The 19,635-nt window shown below is 42.4% G+C and overlaps 1 protein-coding gene across 1 annotated transcript; it reads right to left on the bottom strand.

Moving 5' to 3' along the window:
* Positions 1 to 271: 271 nt before the first annotated feature.
* Positions 272 to 18,324, bottom strand: afg3l2 (AFG3-like AAA ATPase 2). The gene is made up of 17 exons (XM_048258763.1): positions 18,088 to 18,324; positions 17,271 to 17,376; positions 17,072 to 17,140; positions 16,822 to 16,961; positions 16,484 to 16,636; positions 16,293 to 16,367; positions 16,006 to 16,130; positions 15,368 to 15,641; positions 12,534 to 12,671; positions 7,822 to 7,975; positions 7,558 to 7,665; positions 4,891 to 5,016; positions 4,653 to 4,763; positions 2,027 to 2,142; positions 1,657 to 1,857; positions 934 to 1,128; positions 272 to 613 (listed from the first exon to the last, which is right to left on the bottom strand). Exons 1-17 carry the CDS (start codon positions 18,187 to 18,189, stop codon positions 371 to 373), a joined length of 2,436 nt encoding a protein of 811 aa, XP_048114720.1. The 5' UTR covers positions 18,190 to 18,324; the 3' UTR covers positions 272 to 370.
* Positions 18,325 to 19,635: the final 1,311 nt, after the last annotated feature.

The raw sequence follows: 19,635 nt of genomic DNA, 5'->3' as shown, positions 1-19,635 counted from the left end.
CGCTGTCTATTGCTTCTTTCTGCATCCGTCAATAGAGGCCGTGCCAGACCTATACAGGACTGAAACATCAGGCTCCCCAGGGTCTCCCCTCTCTGATAAGAATGTCCCTAAGATGATTACTGAAGAGCAAATATAGATCTAGAGAGGCTCTCATCCACAACTATGCCGTCCTCTCTGCCTTCCCAACAAAATCAACTTCACAAGCCACTGGACGTTCCTGAGGGTAATCTACCCAAGCAGGCTGACCAGCCCAACGTCCTGGACCCCCGCTTCCCCCTTAGACAGCACCCCAGGCCACTCTGTACAGCCACAAGTCCACCTGTCCAGACCTTCCCCACTGGTTGCAGTCCCACCTGAGGAGGTGAGGCTTCTAGAAGGGCATGCCACCGGTAATCTGCCGCGCCACCTGCTCCTCGGTGCTCTCCTCCTTGTCCTTGCTGCGCTCCTTGTTCCAGTCCTTGAGGCCCTCGGGCAGAGAGGTGTCCTCCTCCATGCTGCCTGTGCCCTCCACAAACTCCTCATAGGTGGACTTCTCGGCAAACGGCCGTGGCCCCAGCAGCTCCACCATGTCGCTTTTGTCCAGGACTTCCTTCTCTAGGAGACGCAGTGCCACCTGGTGGCGAGGAGAAGTTAGGTCAGGTATCAAGAGAGGGCATAGATTAGATAGATACTTTATTGATCCCCAAGGGGAAATTCAAGAAGATTTCATTCTGTTGTCTAAAATCACAGTGGTATAATTTCTTGCAAAGACTTAAGGTCAAGGTAATTTTTAGCAAAGTGCTTTATGACTTAATCACAATAATACTGTCCTCCTAATCATACTACAACACACAAATCAATGGGCATTCACATGCGTAATTTTATTGTGACGTGTGAAGTCATATGGATAATTGCTAATGACGTGCAAATTGTGTGATGTCAGCAGCCCAGTACCTTCTCCACTTCCGCCTTCTTCTCTTTGAGGAGCTTGGTGGTGCGCTCGTACGCCTCGGTGATGAGGATGCGCACCTCTGTGTCGATCAGACGGGCGGTGGCCTCGCTGTAGGGCTTCTCCAGCACCATCTCGCCCTGACGGGGCAGGTCAAACGACACCTGGCCCACCTTTTCATTCATGCCAAACTGCACAATCTGTGAAAATACGCATTCATGTGTTACACAGTGCAAAAATACATATGAAGAGGTAAACTACATTACTAGCAAAACTAAACATACATTTATTTAGCATTACACAACAGTTAGGTCCGGTCAAGCAATTGCCTTCGGCACTCGGCATTTGGCCTGGTACCTACGGCCGAATTACAGCCGTGGCGTTATCCTTTACCAACACCACTCATGTCATATTGCTTAAGTAGTGATTGTGAACATAGCATTGCTCCTCTTTTGGCAATATAATTAAGCATAAAGATCCAAAGTCCAAAAATCATGAAAATAGACCACATACAGCGACTATTCAGTCACCTTACAAAGTTAGCACACCCATGCTAAACGGTTGACTAAATAGAGGAATAAAAAAAAAAAATCCTCTTTTGGAAATTGGTCTTAATGAGGAAAAATCCAACCTTTAAGGACACAAAACTTTAGCATGGGTGTGCTAACTTTGTAACGTGACTGTATAACGCAGCATAAATGACAAATGTGAGCAGTCCAACAGATTACCTGAGCGTAGGCACTCTGCGTGACCTTCTTGAGGTCATCCTGTGCACCGGTGGTGATGCGGCTAAAGAAGATCTCCTCGGACACGCGTCCCCCCAGCGTCATGCACATCCTGTCCAGCAGCTGCTCCTTAGTGTACAGATACTGCTCCTTGGGCAGGTACTGGGCGTACCCTAAGCCCTTCCCACGCGGGATTATGGACACCTGATTACACAGGGCATCATAATTATTTAATCCATCACCAGTCATTCCACATTACGTTACCAATTACAAATAATAAACCATGTCTATCCATCACAAAAGACGATGTATATCACGAGAGTGATGGAAGTCCTGTATGTTGTCCAGTGTCACCCAGCTCGGCTTGGCTCACCTTGATGAGGGGGTCAGCGTGCTCCAGGTACCAGCCGGCCACAGCGTGGCCAGCCTCGTGGTATGCCACCGTCTTCTTCTCCTCAGGCTGCAGCACCTGGGTCTTCTTCTCCAGACCTGCACACACACACACACACACACACACACACACACACACACACACACACACACACACACACACACACACACACACACACACACACACACACACACACACACACACACACAGAATGTGTCGAATCAGATAAGGCTGTTGCTGCATCGATTTTGTTCAAACTTTGTCTACATCATGAATGGGTCCCAAAACCAGGGCCTATCAAATATTTCTGTTTATTATATGGCTCTTTACAGTGCTAGTAGAACATCCGTTCTGCGAAAAAAAATCACACTAATCAATTTGTCTCCATCTACTACTCCATCCCCCACTCTTGAAACTTTTGTGTATGCCTGTGTGTGTGTGGGCCGCACAGAAAGTAGCCTACTGGCACTGCAAAGGTGAATAGATTTGTAGCACTAGCCAAAAAATGTGTAGCACTGTTATAAAACCTTTAAAATCTCTAAACAATCACAAGTAGGGAAGTTCATCACAGTTCATCCACTGCAACTGGACTGACATGTACACCTGTAGGCTACAGTCTAGTTGCATCTCCCATAGGCCCAATAGTGATCAACCCAGAAATGTTGAGCATCCTAAAGTTTTATTGCAGAAATGTCATCTATAGGCCTAGTGGATGGATTTCAACTTGGTTGCTAAAAGTTCCACCTTGGGCAATTTGCATAATTAGCATTAGTGGCTACTTCTGCTCCCAGAGCGCCGCTGTTGTTGCAGGCAGCTCACTGCGCCGGGATTAGTGTGTGCTTCACCTCACTGTGTGTTCACTGTGTGCTGAGTGTGTTTCACTAATTCACAGATTGGGATAAATCCAGAGACCAAATTTCCCTCACAGGATCAAAAGAGTATATATACTCATACTTCTAAATGGGACCCACTGTACAGTAGCTGAAGGTCTCTGGCTAAAGCAGCCATAATGAAAATGTTATCATTGTTTGGATACTGTGTGTGTGTGTGTCTGCGTGTGTGCGTGTGCGTTTGCGTTTGTGTGTGTGCGTGTCTGTGTGTATGTGGATGTGCATGTATGTGTGCGTGCATACATGTGTGTGTGTGTGTGTGTGTGTGTGTGTGCGTGTTTGTTTGTGTGTTTGCGAGAAAGAGTGTATGTGTGAGACAATCCTCTTCCAGCAACCCTTCGCTCAACACCACCATCTACAGGCCAATGAGTGTACAGTCACTAAATGTACAAATAACTTAACCCCCATGGATGAAATTCTACGAAACTTGGCATACCCCCAGAGAATGTCAGGTTAATCATACACATAAAATTTGGTGCAGTTCTGAACATCTTAACTGAAGATAGAGGCGATTAAAGCAAATCACAAATGAGTGATTATGGGCTTGGGCTAGGTTGATGTGGCCCTTGAGACCAACATACCATAAAAATGTCTTCATCCTCAGTGCCACGGTTCAGGTAGTTATTTAGGAAAAACTGGGGGGCCCGGGGACCAAACAACATGTTTCCATAAAAGTCTAGTGGGGCTACATACCCACCAAATTTCATGTGCCCCGGGTATCATTGACCAAAAATTCAGGGGGCAGGGAAACTTTGACAATCCCTATATGGATCATAATAAATGGGATAATGTATGGAATGCCAGTCATTATTGCGAAAATAAGTCCCTTCGAGGCGACGCAAGACCCCTCCGCGTCCGGTTCGCCCTGTCTGTACTTATTTTCCCGATAATGACCAGCCATACATGCATTATCCCATACACCTTATTCCCATATTTTTTTTCACCCCATGATATTACTTGAGTTTTTAACAACACAGACTAGGTATAATGTTTTAAGATAGTAATGGCCTCAAAGATGCGTACAGTATAGGTAGATAAGGCATTTTTGAGTGTGTTAAAATTATTTTAAAAAATGGTAAACCTTTACTTGACAGTATCGGCATAAGAGTGACATGACACTGGCCCAAGCTGTGGCGCAACTGGCTGGGGCACCTGCACCGTACGCTGGCGACCCAGGTTCGATTCCTGCCCAGGGGTCCTTGCCGGATCCCACCCCTGCTCTCTCTCCTATTCGCTTTCTGTCACTCTCCACTGTCCTATCAGTAAAGGCATAAAAAGCCCGGAAAAAAAAAAAATCAGAAAATGAACACATGACACTGTCATGAACCTTGACCCTGACCCTAATCCTAACCCTTGCTTAGTATGGCAAAAACTGAATGTCACTTAATAACAGAAGCGTTATGTCATAAACGTTTATGACTTGTTTATGACAACTTCATGACAGTGTCATGTCACTCTATGTCGATACTGTCAAGTAAAGTGTAACCAAAAAAATAAATAAAAATGAAATAATTTTACAGGTCTTAGTTTTGGGACCTAAACATTCTCTAGAAAAACTCGGGGACTGTCAGATGTTGCGGCAACCATTTTCCTGGATTCTGTCTGATTAGACACAGAATGTACAGGTGGGGAGGGTCCCTACGCCGTTGCTTACCCAGCGATGTGACAGAAAAGAGCCGACAGAGCCAGCAGCATGCAAGTGCGTCATGACATCTCACCTCCAATCACACGTTCGATGGCCTGTTCAAAGTGCTTCGGGTTGATGGCATCGGAGAGGTGACGGGCAGCAATCAGCGCTGCCTCATTGCAGACGTTGGCAATGTCCGCACCTGACACACAGCAGCACAGAAGATAACAGTCAACACATGGACGTCACAGTTGTGCTCTTAAAACAGCACAGACCCTAGCCAAATCCACACAAAGCAATTTCATGTTAAATCTGTGATTGTTTCTCACCTGAGAAACCAGGAGTGAGAGCAGCCATTTTCCTGGCCAGAGCATCTTTATCCACCTCTGCATCTAGCTTAAGGGGCCTGAGATGCACTCTGAATATGGAGGCTCTGCCTTTGATATCTGGAGGACCTGAACGACAAATAAGATGACCATAACTGTTTCTTTAGACATACACTTTGCTTTCTGGTCTCAGAAGAGAACCTCTGAAAAATAAAGCCATTGCTGCTTGATTGATGTGATTCAGTAATTGCCATAATTGAATTTGAGAGATAATCCTTTCACAGTAGCAAAACGGCCATGCTCTGTGGGATTGTGGGATTGTTTCATTGTGGGATTGTTTTCATTGTTGACATTAGGGGTTCTATTTCAGAAAAGGCAATTATTCCATAAAAATGATGTCATTAGAGGGTTATTTTTGCCAGTTTAAAACAATCAGCATTAGCCAATGCCTGAGCACATAAGCCGATTAACAGGCAGGCACATCAGTGGGCAGCCCAGTGTTGTTGGGGTGCGATCAGACAGGACGCAATTTGCCACTTGTAAAATGCGAGGTGCACCATGTTTTCATAAAAACCTTAGTTCTTTAAGCGCTTCTTATGCGTTATGGTTTGTATAATATTGTTTTATTTCCATTAGGCTGTTCATTAATTTGACATTATTGTTTATATTCTCCTTAATATAGTCTTACCATGTCATTGTTTTTTATATTATTGATTGAATGGACACTATTGTTTATTATTGCTTTTCCCCTCATTTTCATTGCTTATTTTGTTAGGCTATTTATTGAATTGACATTGTTGTTTATTATTGCTATTCTCCTTATTATAGTTTGACCAACATTCTAATCTGTTCCCTGTTATATTTTAAATATTATGTTGTTTTTTTGTATTTGTGTGTCGCTTTGGACAAAGGCGTCTGCAAAGTCCCATAACCATAAAAACGCGAATGATGTGAGGCGCTTTTCAGCTTTGTGTTGAACATTTGTCCAATTTAAGGTGGCAAAAACGTGAGATGCGACAGGCGCACCAAATGCGATGAAATCTGGGCGCATAAGCAGCTAGTTGCTAGGTTACGGGGACGCTGGCGAGACACGCCGCTCCGTTTGGCATCATGTTTTTGTTTGTTTTTATGTAATGTTCGTAATTTTATGTAATGTTCTGTTATTTTTTTTTGTATTTATTGGTCAAGTTAAATGTTTTCACCCTTTATTTACATTATTTTTGATAGTTTTTGTGTTATTCTTGGTCCTTTTTTCTGGCTGATAACTAACGGTAACCTTAGTTTCTATTTGACTGGGCTGATGAGCTTGCCTTGACTAACCGTCCCTCTTCCATCTGACGCTGCACATCCTCTGTCTGGACTGGAAAGATTGCTCAATGGGCCTACTCTATGAGAGATCTGCAGCTGCCAAGCTGCCATAAGGTTAACGTATAGCCTCTGACGCTGGGTGCCTGTAGTCTGGATTGAGTGCTGATGTGGGGAGCTCTGATGGCGGCGTCGGGAGCCATGAAGCAACAAACTGTCCTTGCTAAAGCCACCGAGCTGCTGATCAGCAGGAAGGTCGCCTATCATGACTTCAGACTGTTGTTCTTCCGGTGCTCTTCTCTCCAGACTGCCAGTAAATTCTCTGCGTTGATCTTGCATTGGCTGTGCACAGTTTCACGCAGGTCATCATTGCCCTTGGACATTTTCAGCCGGTTGGAAATTGGACTAATTTTAACATGATTATTATTATTTTATCTATTTTATTTATTTATTTTCAATTTGCTGTGTTGTCTCTTTTGTATGTCTTAGTGTCACGGGAACGCTGGCGACTACGCCGCTCCGTCCGGCATCTTTTGTCTTATTGTCTTTTGTTTTGTGTCAATGTCTTGTATGTGGAGCGCTTTGGGTTGCACTCTGTGCATGTTAAATGCGCTATACTAAATAAAACGGACTTGACAAAAACGCTTACAGCCAGTACGACACAACATAAAAAAGGCGGATCTCATTGCAAAAACTGCGTCCTGTCTGATCGCGGCCTTGCTGTGCAATAGGTGTGACACTGCTCCTTCTGTCAATTAGTGGCAGTTTAATTGACAGAAGGAGCAGTGTCACACCTATTGTCACACCTATTGCACAGTGTCGTACTGGCTGTATACCGGCCGACCCCTAGTGGATGTTGCCCAGTGCAGGTTAACAACGTTGTACAGTAACTACTGGGAGAAAACGGCCCAAATTCCCTCAATCACCAGTGTTTTTATTTTTTCAAATAAATGATTTACAAAATTAAACTAACCAGAGAAAGATATTAGGGATCAGTCACCTTTTTCAAATATTAAAATAGTTGATTTAATTATAGAATATTGAATAGTTAATGTGATTATAATTTTATCTCCAAAAATGAAGAAATAAAAGACATGTCTTTATATTTTAAGTAATGCCCTTATGTAACCTCAAGGTACTGATAATGCACCAAATCCTACTGTAAACACTGTACCTATTCAAACAGACTAATTCTCAGTAATTATCAAATTGTATTTTTGCCTGATATGTACATCCCTAAAACATATGCATTAACTGGGCTATAGGGACAATTTCAATATGACTGCTGCATGTGCAATATCAGCGGCATTTCATATTAAAATGGTCGGTCTACTGTTGAGACTGTATATCAGCTCCAATACATACCTATGTAAATCTGTCGGTCAAAGCGACCAGGCCTCATTAGTGCCGGGTCCAAGATGTCTGGTCTGTTAGTTCCAGCCAGGACAACTACATTAGTCGCTGTGTTAAAGCCTAAAAGAAATGGCAGGAACCACTATTAAACATTTTTTACAAATTAGTCTCAATCAAACATCTTTCATAATAGATTCGATGGATTCTGATCTTGAAAGCAATCAAGATAAGAAAGACAACTAGAATCAAAATGTAAGTGAGGAGTGGGCTACGCACCATCCATTTCCACCAGTAACTGATTGAGAGTGTTCTCCTGCTCACTCTGCCCTCCAAAGTTACCACGGCCTCGCTTCCTCCCCACTGCGTCGATCTCGTCTATGAACAGGATGCAGGGGGCATTCTTACGTGCCAGTACAAACAGGTCCCGCACCTGATTAATGACACGAGGGACTTTAGGATCAGATCCAGAAGAGATATGAGGCAATCAAACATTCAGAATATACAGTTTGTCAAAGCCATTTATTTCAGTGCATGTGACCAAAACATGAACAAAATGGAGATATAACCTCATAATGTACACACTCCACCCTCAGACAGTGTTGTCAAAATACCAAAATTATTGTTTTGATACAGATACCAAGTCAACAATTTCGATTTCATTACTTTTTAAAAAGTATCAGTGGTTATCCTAGAGTCTGCTAGACTAGAGTAACACACACGGAAAATGATGGTTTAAGTCATATGTTTCATATATTTGTTTATACGTTTATATATTTGTTATAAATGTATAGTATTCTATGATCTGCATAATTACTAATAGCTAAAAATATTTAGCAATTTGAATACTTCATATTGATCTTTAAATGATTACACTTGTCTTTAAAGGAGAATTCCGGTGTGATTTTGACATGAAGTGTGTTGAAACATGATACTGAGTGTGAACGTATGTCTCATAGTTTCGGCTTGTCCCCTGCACTCAGAAATCTGGCGCTAGTTAGCCAATGCTACCAACAGTTTTTCGATGGGGGTGCCTCGGGCATCGGCCTAGCCATGCAAATAAATCACTGTTTTACACCATTTCTGAGGCTCAAAAAGCTCCATACTTCATTGGTAGACTTCCGAGGGCCTTGACATTTAAAACGAGACATTGAGAACTTTGAAAAAGCACTGGTAGTTTACTTACAAGACGATTTATACAGACAGTATCTTCACAGAGTTTAGCGTTTGCAGCCATCTTGAATTTAATCACAATAAGTCGAGCGACGAGTAAGAATGAACAGGTATGAAAAGGGATCAGATTCCAAAAATAATTCTGTGGAAATTTTCTTCCAGTAGCAGCAACTGGAATCCATGCATTTCCACAGAATTATTTTTGAAATAATTGGACCCAGCAGGGTCGAAACGTTGAATTAAATAATTGGGAGTCAAAAGCAGTGTTGCGGACATTATATTTTTTCAATTAGGTCTAATTGAGTGCCTGTCTCTTTAAGAAGAATGTGAAAGTAATAATTAGCCTTCACAACAACAACAACACATTACATTTCTATAGCGCTTTTTCACAACACTCAAAGCACTTCACATTAACCACCACCAATGTGTAGCACCCACTTGGGTGATGCATGGCAGCCATTATGCGCCGGAACACTCATCACACACCAGCTTGAGGTGGATAGTGAGGGAGTGAATGAGCCAATTACACTGTGGGACAATTAGGGGGCCAGATTGAATGAGCCAGGTTGGGAATTTAGCCAGGACACTGGGAAACCCCCTACTCTTTGCGATAAGTGCCATCTACTGGCCACCCACCAACACCACCTCCAGCAGCAACCTAGTTTTCCAAGGAGGTCTCCCATCTAAGTACTAACAAGGCTCACACCTGCTAACTTCAGTAATTCAGCAAAGACAGGGTATCAGTTGGTATGGCTGCTGGCTTCAGTCTCATGGTTTTAGGTGAGGATCACATCAGCCAGCGGCAAGGGGCAGCAGCAAACGTAACGCAACGCTCAGACCATCATAAGTTTTGTCTCGTTCCTAAGCAACACAAACGGTTTGTCAATTGAATATGCTCGCGTTGCGCTTTGAAAGTTGAACCAAGTTCAACGCTCAGCTTGTTCAACGTGAGCGTTACGCCAGCGTTGCCCACGTTCCGCTGCCGAACCATAGAGAACAATAGGAAACCTGCCGCTTGCCGCTGGCTAATATGATCCCCACCTTAGGCTATTGAACAAATAGTTGCGCATAGTGCATAAAGAAGGATATGTGGATGCAACTCATTATGTTTTCTGCGTCATTAGATGAAACTAGATGTACTGCAGACAGTGTTGCCACAGTTACCTTGAAGAAGTAATCTGATTACTGATTACACCTTTAAAAAGGAACTTAGTGACTTTACTGATTACTTGATTTTAAAAGTAACTAAGTCAGATTACAAGTTACTTTATTAGTTACTCTCAGCAGCTGCCGACAACACCCCCACCGCCTCAACATAAAAATGATAACCGGTTTGGCCAATACTCAGTATACTGGAAGTGCATTTTAACAGTAATGTCAACAATGTATAGCAGACATCCTAACCTAACCTACTTAGATACTGAAATTCAGATGTTTGCTCAATAATGTCTAGTCAGTACACCAAATAAGAAAGGCCTATTGATAGAAATTGTGATAGTAAAATAAGTAGATTTTGGTAGTTTGGCCTTTTCATGTAGCCTTGGCAACTAGCCACCTAGTATAGAGTAGAAAAACCTAGAGTAATATGCAAATGAAATTACACTTGTTAAACTCACCTCAACAAGTCTTTTGCAATCATTTAACCCGCCGTGAGCAATGCTAAAGTCACTGTTACAAACAGTGCAGTGTGCAAGACTATCATTATGTTTTACTCATATGAGACAATTAGGTACACTTTTGTGTAGTCTGATGTGAAATGGGTCTTAAATGTTCCTTTTTGAGGGGCACTGACTCTGCCATGATGCTCCTGTTCCTAGATACACTGACTGAACTGATTAATTAAGTTCGGGAGAAAAGAGATATAAGCCCACCTACACTGAAAACTGATTGGTTGATTTAGCAAAAAAGACCAGGATGTTCTCTGTCTTGGATGCGCTTCAGGCACAAACGCACCACTCCTCTCTCTCTCCCTCTCCGTTGTGCGCGTTAAACTCAGATGCACACGCGATTTGAAGTCCGGTCTGGCTTGCGTGCTCTTGTTTGCTCTAGGTTCCGGGAGATTTTATGTAATTTACGGGTGTCAGAAAGCCACTATCAATATGTGGGAGACTCCCAAAACTTCGGGAGACTTGGGATGTCTAGCTAGACAGCACTTTGTCGCCAGCACAGAATGTATAGGCTACAATGTACCTTAATGTTGTCATGTTTAGCTGACACAAACTCAAAATAATGACTGTATAGATAAAATGTGCATCTCTCTCCTCCCTCCATTGTTGTTTAGCCTATACGTTTGTGTCGCTGCATGGTTTTACACGTCCTCATGCTGTAAACGTGAGCATACTGTAGCCTACATGACATTAATCCCCGAGACAAGAAGAAAGCAAATAATATATCTTTTTACTAAGGAAAATGACAAAAATATTAAACGCAGTGACTTAGATAAGTAACTTTAATCTGATTACTGGTTTGTAAATAGTAGCACGTTAGATTACTCGTTACCAAAAAAAGTGGTCAAAATGAGACTAACGCGCTACTGGCATCACTGACTGCGGAGCAGTATAAAATATGACCATCGCCTAGTCCTGCCCTTTCTCTTCGCAAAAATAAATCACACTTGTCAATTTGTCTCCATCTTCTACTCCATCCCCTACTCTTGCCACTTTTGTGTATGTAAAAGCATGTGCATGTGTGTTTTGTTTATGGGTGCTTGTGTGTGTGTGTGTGTGTTCGCTTGTGAGTGTGTGTATGGGGCTATTGAGTTGTGTATGTGTGTGTGTGTATGTGTGTGTGTGCGTTTGTGTATGTATGAGTGTGTATGCATGTTTGTGTGTGTACATGTGTGTTTATGCATGTGTGTGCATGTGTGTCTGTGTGTGTGTGTGTGGGCGGGCATATGTGTGTGTGTGGGCATATGTGTGTGTGTGTGTGTGTGTGTACATGTGTGTTTATGCATGTGTGCATGCGTGTGTGCGTGTCTATGTGTGTGCATGTGTGTCTTTATGTGTGTGTGGGCATTTGTGTGTGTGTGGGCATTTGTGTGTGTGTGTGTACATGTGTGTTTATGCATGTGTGCATGTGTGTGTGCGTGTCTATGTGTGTCTTTATGTGTGTGTGTGTGTGTGTGTGGGCGTTTGTGTGTGCGTGCCTGTGTGTGTATGTGCGTGCATGAGTGTGTATGCATGTGTGTGTGTGTATGTGTGCACGTGTGTGCGTGTGTTTACGTGTGTGTGCACGTGTGTGCGTGTATGCGCGTGTGGGTGTGTGCATGTGTGTGCGTGTATGTGCCTGTGTGTGTGCGTGTATGTGCCTGTGTGTGTGTTTATGTGTATGTGTGTGTGCATGTATGTGCCTGTGCGTGTATGTGCGTGCGTGTGCGTGCGTGTGTGTGTTTATGTGTATGTGTGTGTGCGTGTGTGTGCGTGTATGTGCCTGTGCGTGTGCGTGCGTTTATGTACCGGTGTGTGAATATGAATGTGTGCATGTGCGTGCTGGTGTGGGCAGCCCTTCACTCAACACCACCATCTACAGGCCGATTGGTGTACAGCCACTAAATCTACATATATTCATTTACTGTATGGCGCCCCACGAACAGAATTCCACAAAACTTGCCATGCATTCAGAGGGTGGATTTTCTGCAGTTTCCGTGCAGTTGGCGTGACATTCCTACATAGCAGAATGAGTCATTCTAGGAATCCTTGGCCACTGACAGCAAGGAACTAAGTGACAGAGCTAATTACCTTATTCACACACACACTAGGACCAGGCATACCTACAGGCCATAAATGAGCATCAAGGCACACACGGCCAACATTACGTACCCTGGCTGGACCCACGCCCACAAACATCTCCAGGAACTCTGACCCATTGACAGTGATGAAGGGCACGTTGGCTTCTCCTGCAGTGGCCTTAGCCAACAGCGTTTTCCCGGTTCCAGGAGGACCAGTCAAAATAGCACCCTATCAGTGAAGCAAATACAGAGGCGTTAGAGCACTACTCAAAATAATCCCTATTTATTCAAATGGACGACAAGGGCATTAAGATGATATTCAACCTTCATGAGGCTAGAGGCTACTCCTTAACCCTTAGAACCCTAAGCTGTTTTTAGGGCATTTTCACTACCTTTATTCATAAGGATTTATTCTGTTCATTGTAAGTGCCACACACACATATTATATATTGTTTTTTTCGGCAGAGTCTAGGCTATCCAGATCTGCCATCATTTCATGTATTAGTACTAGCATTAATTTTTAATTAGATTTTTAAAAAATTAAAATATAAAATGCGTATTATAAAAATTCTTATATTTCAACATGTATCTCACCACAGCAAGCTCACAGCTCTACATGCATTTCATGTGTGTGTAGGGCAGACTGTCCTGAATCGGGCATTACAATTGCCATGTTAGAGGGATACTCAGGGGCTGAGCAATTTACAGAAATATGTGGTGTGTGATTTACGGAAATAAATGGCATTTTTTATTTAGTGATGAAAAATGACATTTCTGCGCTCCATATCTGTGACACGAACTGATCTGACCTGACTTGACCCGAGGTTGCGTGTTAGCCTACATGCATATGGTGTATGCACTCATAATGATTCTCAACTTTTTACTGCATTGCCATGAACAAAGTAAAGTAGGGCTGAAACGATTCATCGAGTTACTCGAATAACTCGATTACAAAAATTACTCGAGGCAAAAACCCTGCCTCGAAGCCTGGATAAATTTCTATGGCCAGCACTATCTGGCGCGGGGATCTGATTGTTCATACGGACCGTTGTTCAGGAAGCACACCACTAAGCGTGAATCGTACATTCTGAAATTTCTGGGCGATGGCGGAGTCAAGATATCCATAAATGGCAGAGAATGTCTAAAGTTTTCAAGTAAAGTTTTGGGATCATTACATACTCAAAAAGGAAAAGAACAAGCATCAGAACCTAAATATCCACTCCATGCTGTTTCACCAAGCTTCAATAAAGTAGGCTAGGCTATTTATCAATCTATCTAGCCTATCTATCATCTATCTACGTAGCCTATAGCCTACATTGATGTTGGCTGATTTCAATCACATACTGTATTTGTAGCGGTCATGATAGCTTATTTAGCTTTGATGTTTTTAAGTAAGTAAACTTATTCACGTTCAATTGCAAGACAGTATGCCTAAAAAAGAACCCCTCACACACATGCATGCACCCTCATCTTTCCTCACGCACCGCACGCGTGCACACACACACACACACACAGGTTGCTAGGTTACCATAGCAAATAGGCTCATCCCAGAAATGATTTTTCAGTAGCCTAATGGTAAAATTATTTGTAAGTAGCCTAATGGTAAAATTATTTGTTAGTAGCCTAATGGTAGGCTATTTTTTAGTAGCCTAATGGTAAATGCTGCAGGTGTAGAAATCTACATAAAACAGATATTTATGTTGATGTCAGGTCTAGATTACAGCATGAAACTTGTTGTAGGCTACACATTATTACTTTAAATTGCTTTCCCTCTTCTCCCTACCAGCACCTCACAACATAGTATGGGCAGTATTTGTTCGCCCAGCTAAATCATGCACAAGAGGCTGCAATTTTACAGAGAGCATTTTGAACATTATTTAATTGATGGCACTGACACTTAAAAACTGGGTAAATTGCAATAAATGGGCTTAGTTTTGTAGCCTAATGTTGGAGTTAGAATAAATACCTCTGTGCCAATTGCTTGATCATTTTACAGCCATGTCATTTTCGTTATGCATTATGTGTTTTGGTTGTTTAAGAATGCAAAAAAAAAATGATCCGATTAATCGATCGATAAAGTGCTAGATTAATCGATTACAAAAAGAATCGATAGCTGCAGCCCTAAAGTAAAGGCAAAAAAGGTGTTTGAACAAATTGGGATGCAATGTGAGCCTTGAATTGGATGCCATGCAGGAATTTGCTAGGATCTCAAAACCGGATTATGAACATGCTTTGCCATAGAGAAACACACGATAGCGTTGGATTATAAACATGCTTTGCCACAAAAACAAAAAAAATGTGGGGTAAGTTCAGCTATATGAAGTTATTATTTTGCTGTCACTTCGTCTGTTTTATAACCCAGAAGGATGTACTGGTATCAAATGATAGCTCTGAGTCTCCTCTTTCATCTGACATGCGTATCTATCAAATCACGGGTCCGCGAGTAATTCAAACGAGAGTAATGGGTGTGCAGCGTTGGTTTGTGTACATGACGTTATTATTTTGCAGTCACTTTGTCTGTTTTCATAAGCCAGAAGGATCGATATACATGGTACCAATTGATAGCCCTGAGTCTCTTCTTTCATCTGATATGCTTGCCATATCTATGTGATCACGGGTTCGCGAGTAATTCAAACGAGAGTAATGGGTGCGCAGGTGAACGCAGAGAAGTATAGACTGTAAATATGATGCAATTTGATTTAATTTCATGATTTTTTTTTATTTTCATACTTGACAAGTGTGTAGTCTCGTTGGAAAGCCCCACTTCTGCTCTTTCGCGCAATAAAGGTTTCATCTCGCTGCGATGAACAGTTCCGGAGCAATGTAACAGAGAAGAAAGGGTGTGTTTTTTGACGCACTTTGCGTCAATTGGGTTCTAAGGGTTAAGAACCATGTCTATATTTGTAGAACAAACGACCAGTGTACCTTGGGGATCTTTGCTCCAAGGTCCTGGTACTGTTTGGGGTTCTTGAGGAAGTTGACAAACTCCATAATCTCCAGCTTGGCCTCCTCGCAGCCCGCCACATCCTTGAACTTGATGTCGATCTCGTCACGGAGCACCTTGGCGGTGGTCTCGCCCACGCTGAACAGGCCGCCCATGCCCCTGCCCGGTCTGCCAGCTCCTGCAGGACCACGGCGGAGCATGAAGAGCAGGAAGCCGATGATCAGCACAGTGGGCAGCATGCTGAGGAGGAAGGACCTGGTGGAGCAGGACATAGGCAGGGTCATAGAGCAGTGTCCTCTGCAGCTCCCTTAGACTCTTAAGAGTGCCACAACTATATAATAATGTCCCGTGTATTTGCCACATTGTGTATAAACTGAAGGACAGTATTTTATGCTAATTAAAAAAAAAAACATGTATTAACCAAATTGCCCAATAAACCAGAATCAGATCATGCTTTAATCATAAAGAGGAATGTAAAGTTAGAAAAGTTATGCATTCCCATGTAAGGCCACCTCTGTGTATTAATCTCAATGTATTATGAATGGCCAGTTCTGGCTCCCTCCTACTCATCTGTATTAAGTGTTTTGTAAAAACTATGGCATCTCTAGGGGAGCCTTACCCATCACTCTCAGTGGAGTAGACAACTGGGAGCCTGTTCTCCCCTTCAATGCCCATCTCTATCTGGGCTGTCTCCAGGTTACGCTCAAATGTGTCCACACTCCCAATGTTGAACCAGACATATTGCTGCAGATATAACAGAAAGAGTGGAAAGGGTCATCAGAATACAGAAACAGTCAGTCTTCCATGGTTATAAATGATAATAAATGTGTCATCTGATAGTGAGAAGATACTATCAGTAAAACAAAACTCTGTGAAACATGAATGTTGATTAGAAACAATACTCACTCCATCAACTGGGGTCTTTCCTGGGGCAAATACCACTTTGACATACCGTTTGTTGACAACCTCTAATCTGTCAACCTGATGAAAAGTTACACTTCATGTCAGTATGTTTCAGAGGTTACACTCTTACATACACACTTACACACACAAAGTAAGTTAACTAACAACGTTTTACAAAATAAAACAAAACTTACAACGCCTTTGGAGAGATACAGGTTCACAAAGTCTTTCCAGGTAACTTCCCTCCCACCATCTCGGAAAAAGAAGTAATAAGTGATAACTGTCCAAAAAGCAGCTCCGCTCAGGAAAAAAGCACGGAACTCTTTGTCATCCCATGGCACTTCACCCTGAACACACCAAAAGAATCATAGTTATGCTTACTTCTTAATAGTGACTGTGGTTTCTACAATATTAGCACATGAATCTAAGAGCTCATTACATTTGCTCTGGCATATCCACTGATGGGGTATTATCCAGGCAAGATGACCAATATTGCAAGACAAAAAATAAACTACACAGACTACAATCTTACCTTCTGGAGACGGCTAAACCAGGAACTCTCATCTTTTCTTCCTCCTCTTTTTCCTCCTCCTCCCGAACCACCACCACCACCGCCGCCACCACCACCACCACTGGACCTACCAGCTCTGTTGGCATTACTTGGCTTGGCCTCTGAGATGATGCAATTAACAACTTTTAACAACTTTTAATGGTGAGGGGACAAAGAAATAAAAGATAAGACACACTTCTGCCTACAGAACTGAGTAGAACAAAACACTTGCCTTTAGCCTCAGCTGGTTTCGGTTCACTGTGTTTTGGGCTCGTCTTGTTAGGGAAATATTTCTCAAACCCTACAAGATATTCAGAGATGCCCGCTGAGCACAAAAGCATTGTCCACAAACAAAGTTCTGCTGTACACCTTTAATATGCAATTAAAAGGTTTATTACCCTACTACAGATAGTATTTAATATACAGTCTACCTTTGGGAGGTTTAGAGCATAGTCTTCTATAGGCACCTAAAACACTCCAGAGCAAGGATCCTCTTTCAAGACCAGAGGGAGTTTGAGTTTCAGCTTGGCTTGAGACCTTTCATTAGATAAGATCAACACTTTTCATGAGACAGGAGACAAACTTGGGGAAAAAATCATTAGGCCTACATAATAAATGTAAACCAATCAGAGCGTGTGCAGAGTGGAATCATAACGTTGACATAAACCAAGCTAGACAGCCACATATAACTTAAATATGGGTTACAATCGTTACATCAATTCCGCTCTACAGCGGTCAATGTAAAAAAAAACTAATTTACCTTCATATTAGCTGTTACATTTTTGAGTGAGAAAAACAAACCACAATCCCTCCAACCACAACATAATCCATGTTGCGCGATTGTGAACTTGAGCAAGAGAAGGACTGGCTAGCAGCAAATATGCAAACAAAGCGATAACACAATCTACATCCCCTTCTATAGACCGACACCACCTCACAGTTTAGCAATAGCAGTGCTACTAGCTGGAAGTAAAGAAAAATGCAAACGTTACCTAACGCAATGTCATTCCTAGGCCTGTATGGCTCCTTGCTGGTTAGCTTGTCAACTAACTTAGCTGGCTAACTTGTCAACTCATGACAGTCAGGTTAAAAGGGTATTTTTCCAAGTAACTACTAAATAAACAATAACGTTGTAATTAAACTAGCATAGTAATTTAGAGAGAGGCGTATACCGTTTCGGTTAGATTACAATGACATAGATAGAGAACAGGCTTTCATGTCAGTTCCATAATCTTAGTTTGCACCTACCTGTCGTAACGTTACATAGTTTGTTGATCTGACGTTTGGAGGTAAATTTATCTTGGAAAGGTTCCTGCAACCTCTTGATAAGAAGAGATATCGGTGGGCCATCACGACCCGCTTCAAATGAATTACAACTAAAACAGAAAATTAAGCACAGATCGTATTTGTACGAACGATGTCTGTGATACAATTTCCCTTCGCACCACACTCCGCCATCACTAGAAGATTACGTCACAGCCTGTATATGACAGTATTTCCGGTTGTGTTGATCAAGCTGTGTAGTTTGAACATATTTTTATAGTCCTAATAGACTACTTTAATTAATTTATTTTTATATTCTCACATCACAAACTTGCCTGTTTGTTCTACTGTTTATAATGGCCAAATAAAAAAAATGGACAGAAAATTAGTCTATATGTGTAGACCTATTCAAAGGCCATAGTAAACTAAACTATGTACCGCATTGCTGTACAAAATTCGACCGCTGCTCAGTCCTATACATCCTCTCTGTGACAATAAATAACGCTTGTCAATTTGTCTCCATCTTCTACTCCATCCCCTACTCTTGCCACTTTTGTATGCTTGTATGTGTGTGTATGTGTGTGTGTGTGTGTGTGTGTGTGTGTGTGTGTGTGTGTGTGTGTGTGTGCCTGTGTGCCTGCGTGAGTGTGTGCATGCCTGTGTGTGTGCATGCCTGTGTGTCTGATTGTGTGGATGTGTGTGTGCGTGCATGCGTGTGTGTCTGTGCATGTGGATGTGTGTGTGTGTGTGTGTGTGTCTCATAGAGCCTGACCAATATGGGATTTTGAAGGCCGATACCGATTTCGAAATTTGAGTTTTTCAAAAACTGATAACCGATATATCGGCCGATTTTTAACAAACACAATGTAAAAATGTTCTCCCATAACAAGGTGCTAAACAAGAAATAAGAAATAAAAGAGTGTATAGAATAGAAAGAATAGTAAGAAAATAGGTCTTTGTTCTGTGATAACCACATTGCCACAAACTACATGTGAGCAGTTTACTTAATGACTCTCCCTTTATGCAAGCAAAACATTTTACAAGTATGATCAGTTACTTTACTTTACTTTTATCCTTTGTAGCCTAAATCATGTGTGGCAAGTATGGTTGTTAGGGGCTTTGAGCCCAGATGCTGACTACGTCACGTTGGGACTTGCACCCAAAGATATAACTCACACATCAGTAACCTTAACCCAATAAGGCACTCAGGTTCGTGAACTGAATTGGAGACATGGTTCCAAAAAGGAGATCAAGCTTTTATTGACAATGAACAAACATGTTGCACCAACACACATGGATGCGCATACACTGGAAGGGGAGAAGGATAGGCAGGGCTGAAGCTTACCAGTGGGAAGCCAGCGAGCCTCCAGGGGGTCACCCACTCACACGTGCACAAGCACTCACACACACGGGAAAAATATGGTCACAACAATTGAAAAAGAAGGCACGGCACACAAAGACACGGGGTATCCCGCCACCAAAAGGGACGCTGCACCTCCACCTTGGGCCTCAGCTCCTGGGAAACAGAGAGGA

Source organism: Alosa alosa, chromosome 1 (genome assembly GCF_017589495.1).
Source record: "Alosa alosa isolate M-15738 ecotype Scorff River chromosome 1, AALO_Geno_1.1, whole genome shotgun sequence".
Lineage (NCBI taxonomy): Eukaryota > Metazoa > Chordata > Actinopteri > Clupeiformes > Clupeidae > Alosa > Alosa alosa.
Note: the sequence above shows the minus strand (reverse complement) of the source record. Positions and strands in the feature narration are given on the sequence as shown.

Bases quoted from the DNA above. Each gene is read 5' to 3' on its own strand.
- afg3l2 (XM_048258763.1), bottom strand. From the start codon at position 18,189: ATGGCCCACCGATATCTCTTCTTATCAAGAGGTTGCAGGAACCTTTCC. The intron at 17,141-17,270 runs GTAGACTGTATA...AATATCTTGTAG, and splicing joins ATGCTCTAAACCTCCCAAAG to GGTTTGAGAAATATTTCCCT. The intron at 16,368-16,483 runs GTAAGTTTTGTT...ACTTTTCATCAG, and splicing joins TGTATCTCTCCAAAGGCGTT to GTTGACAGATTAGAGGTTGT.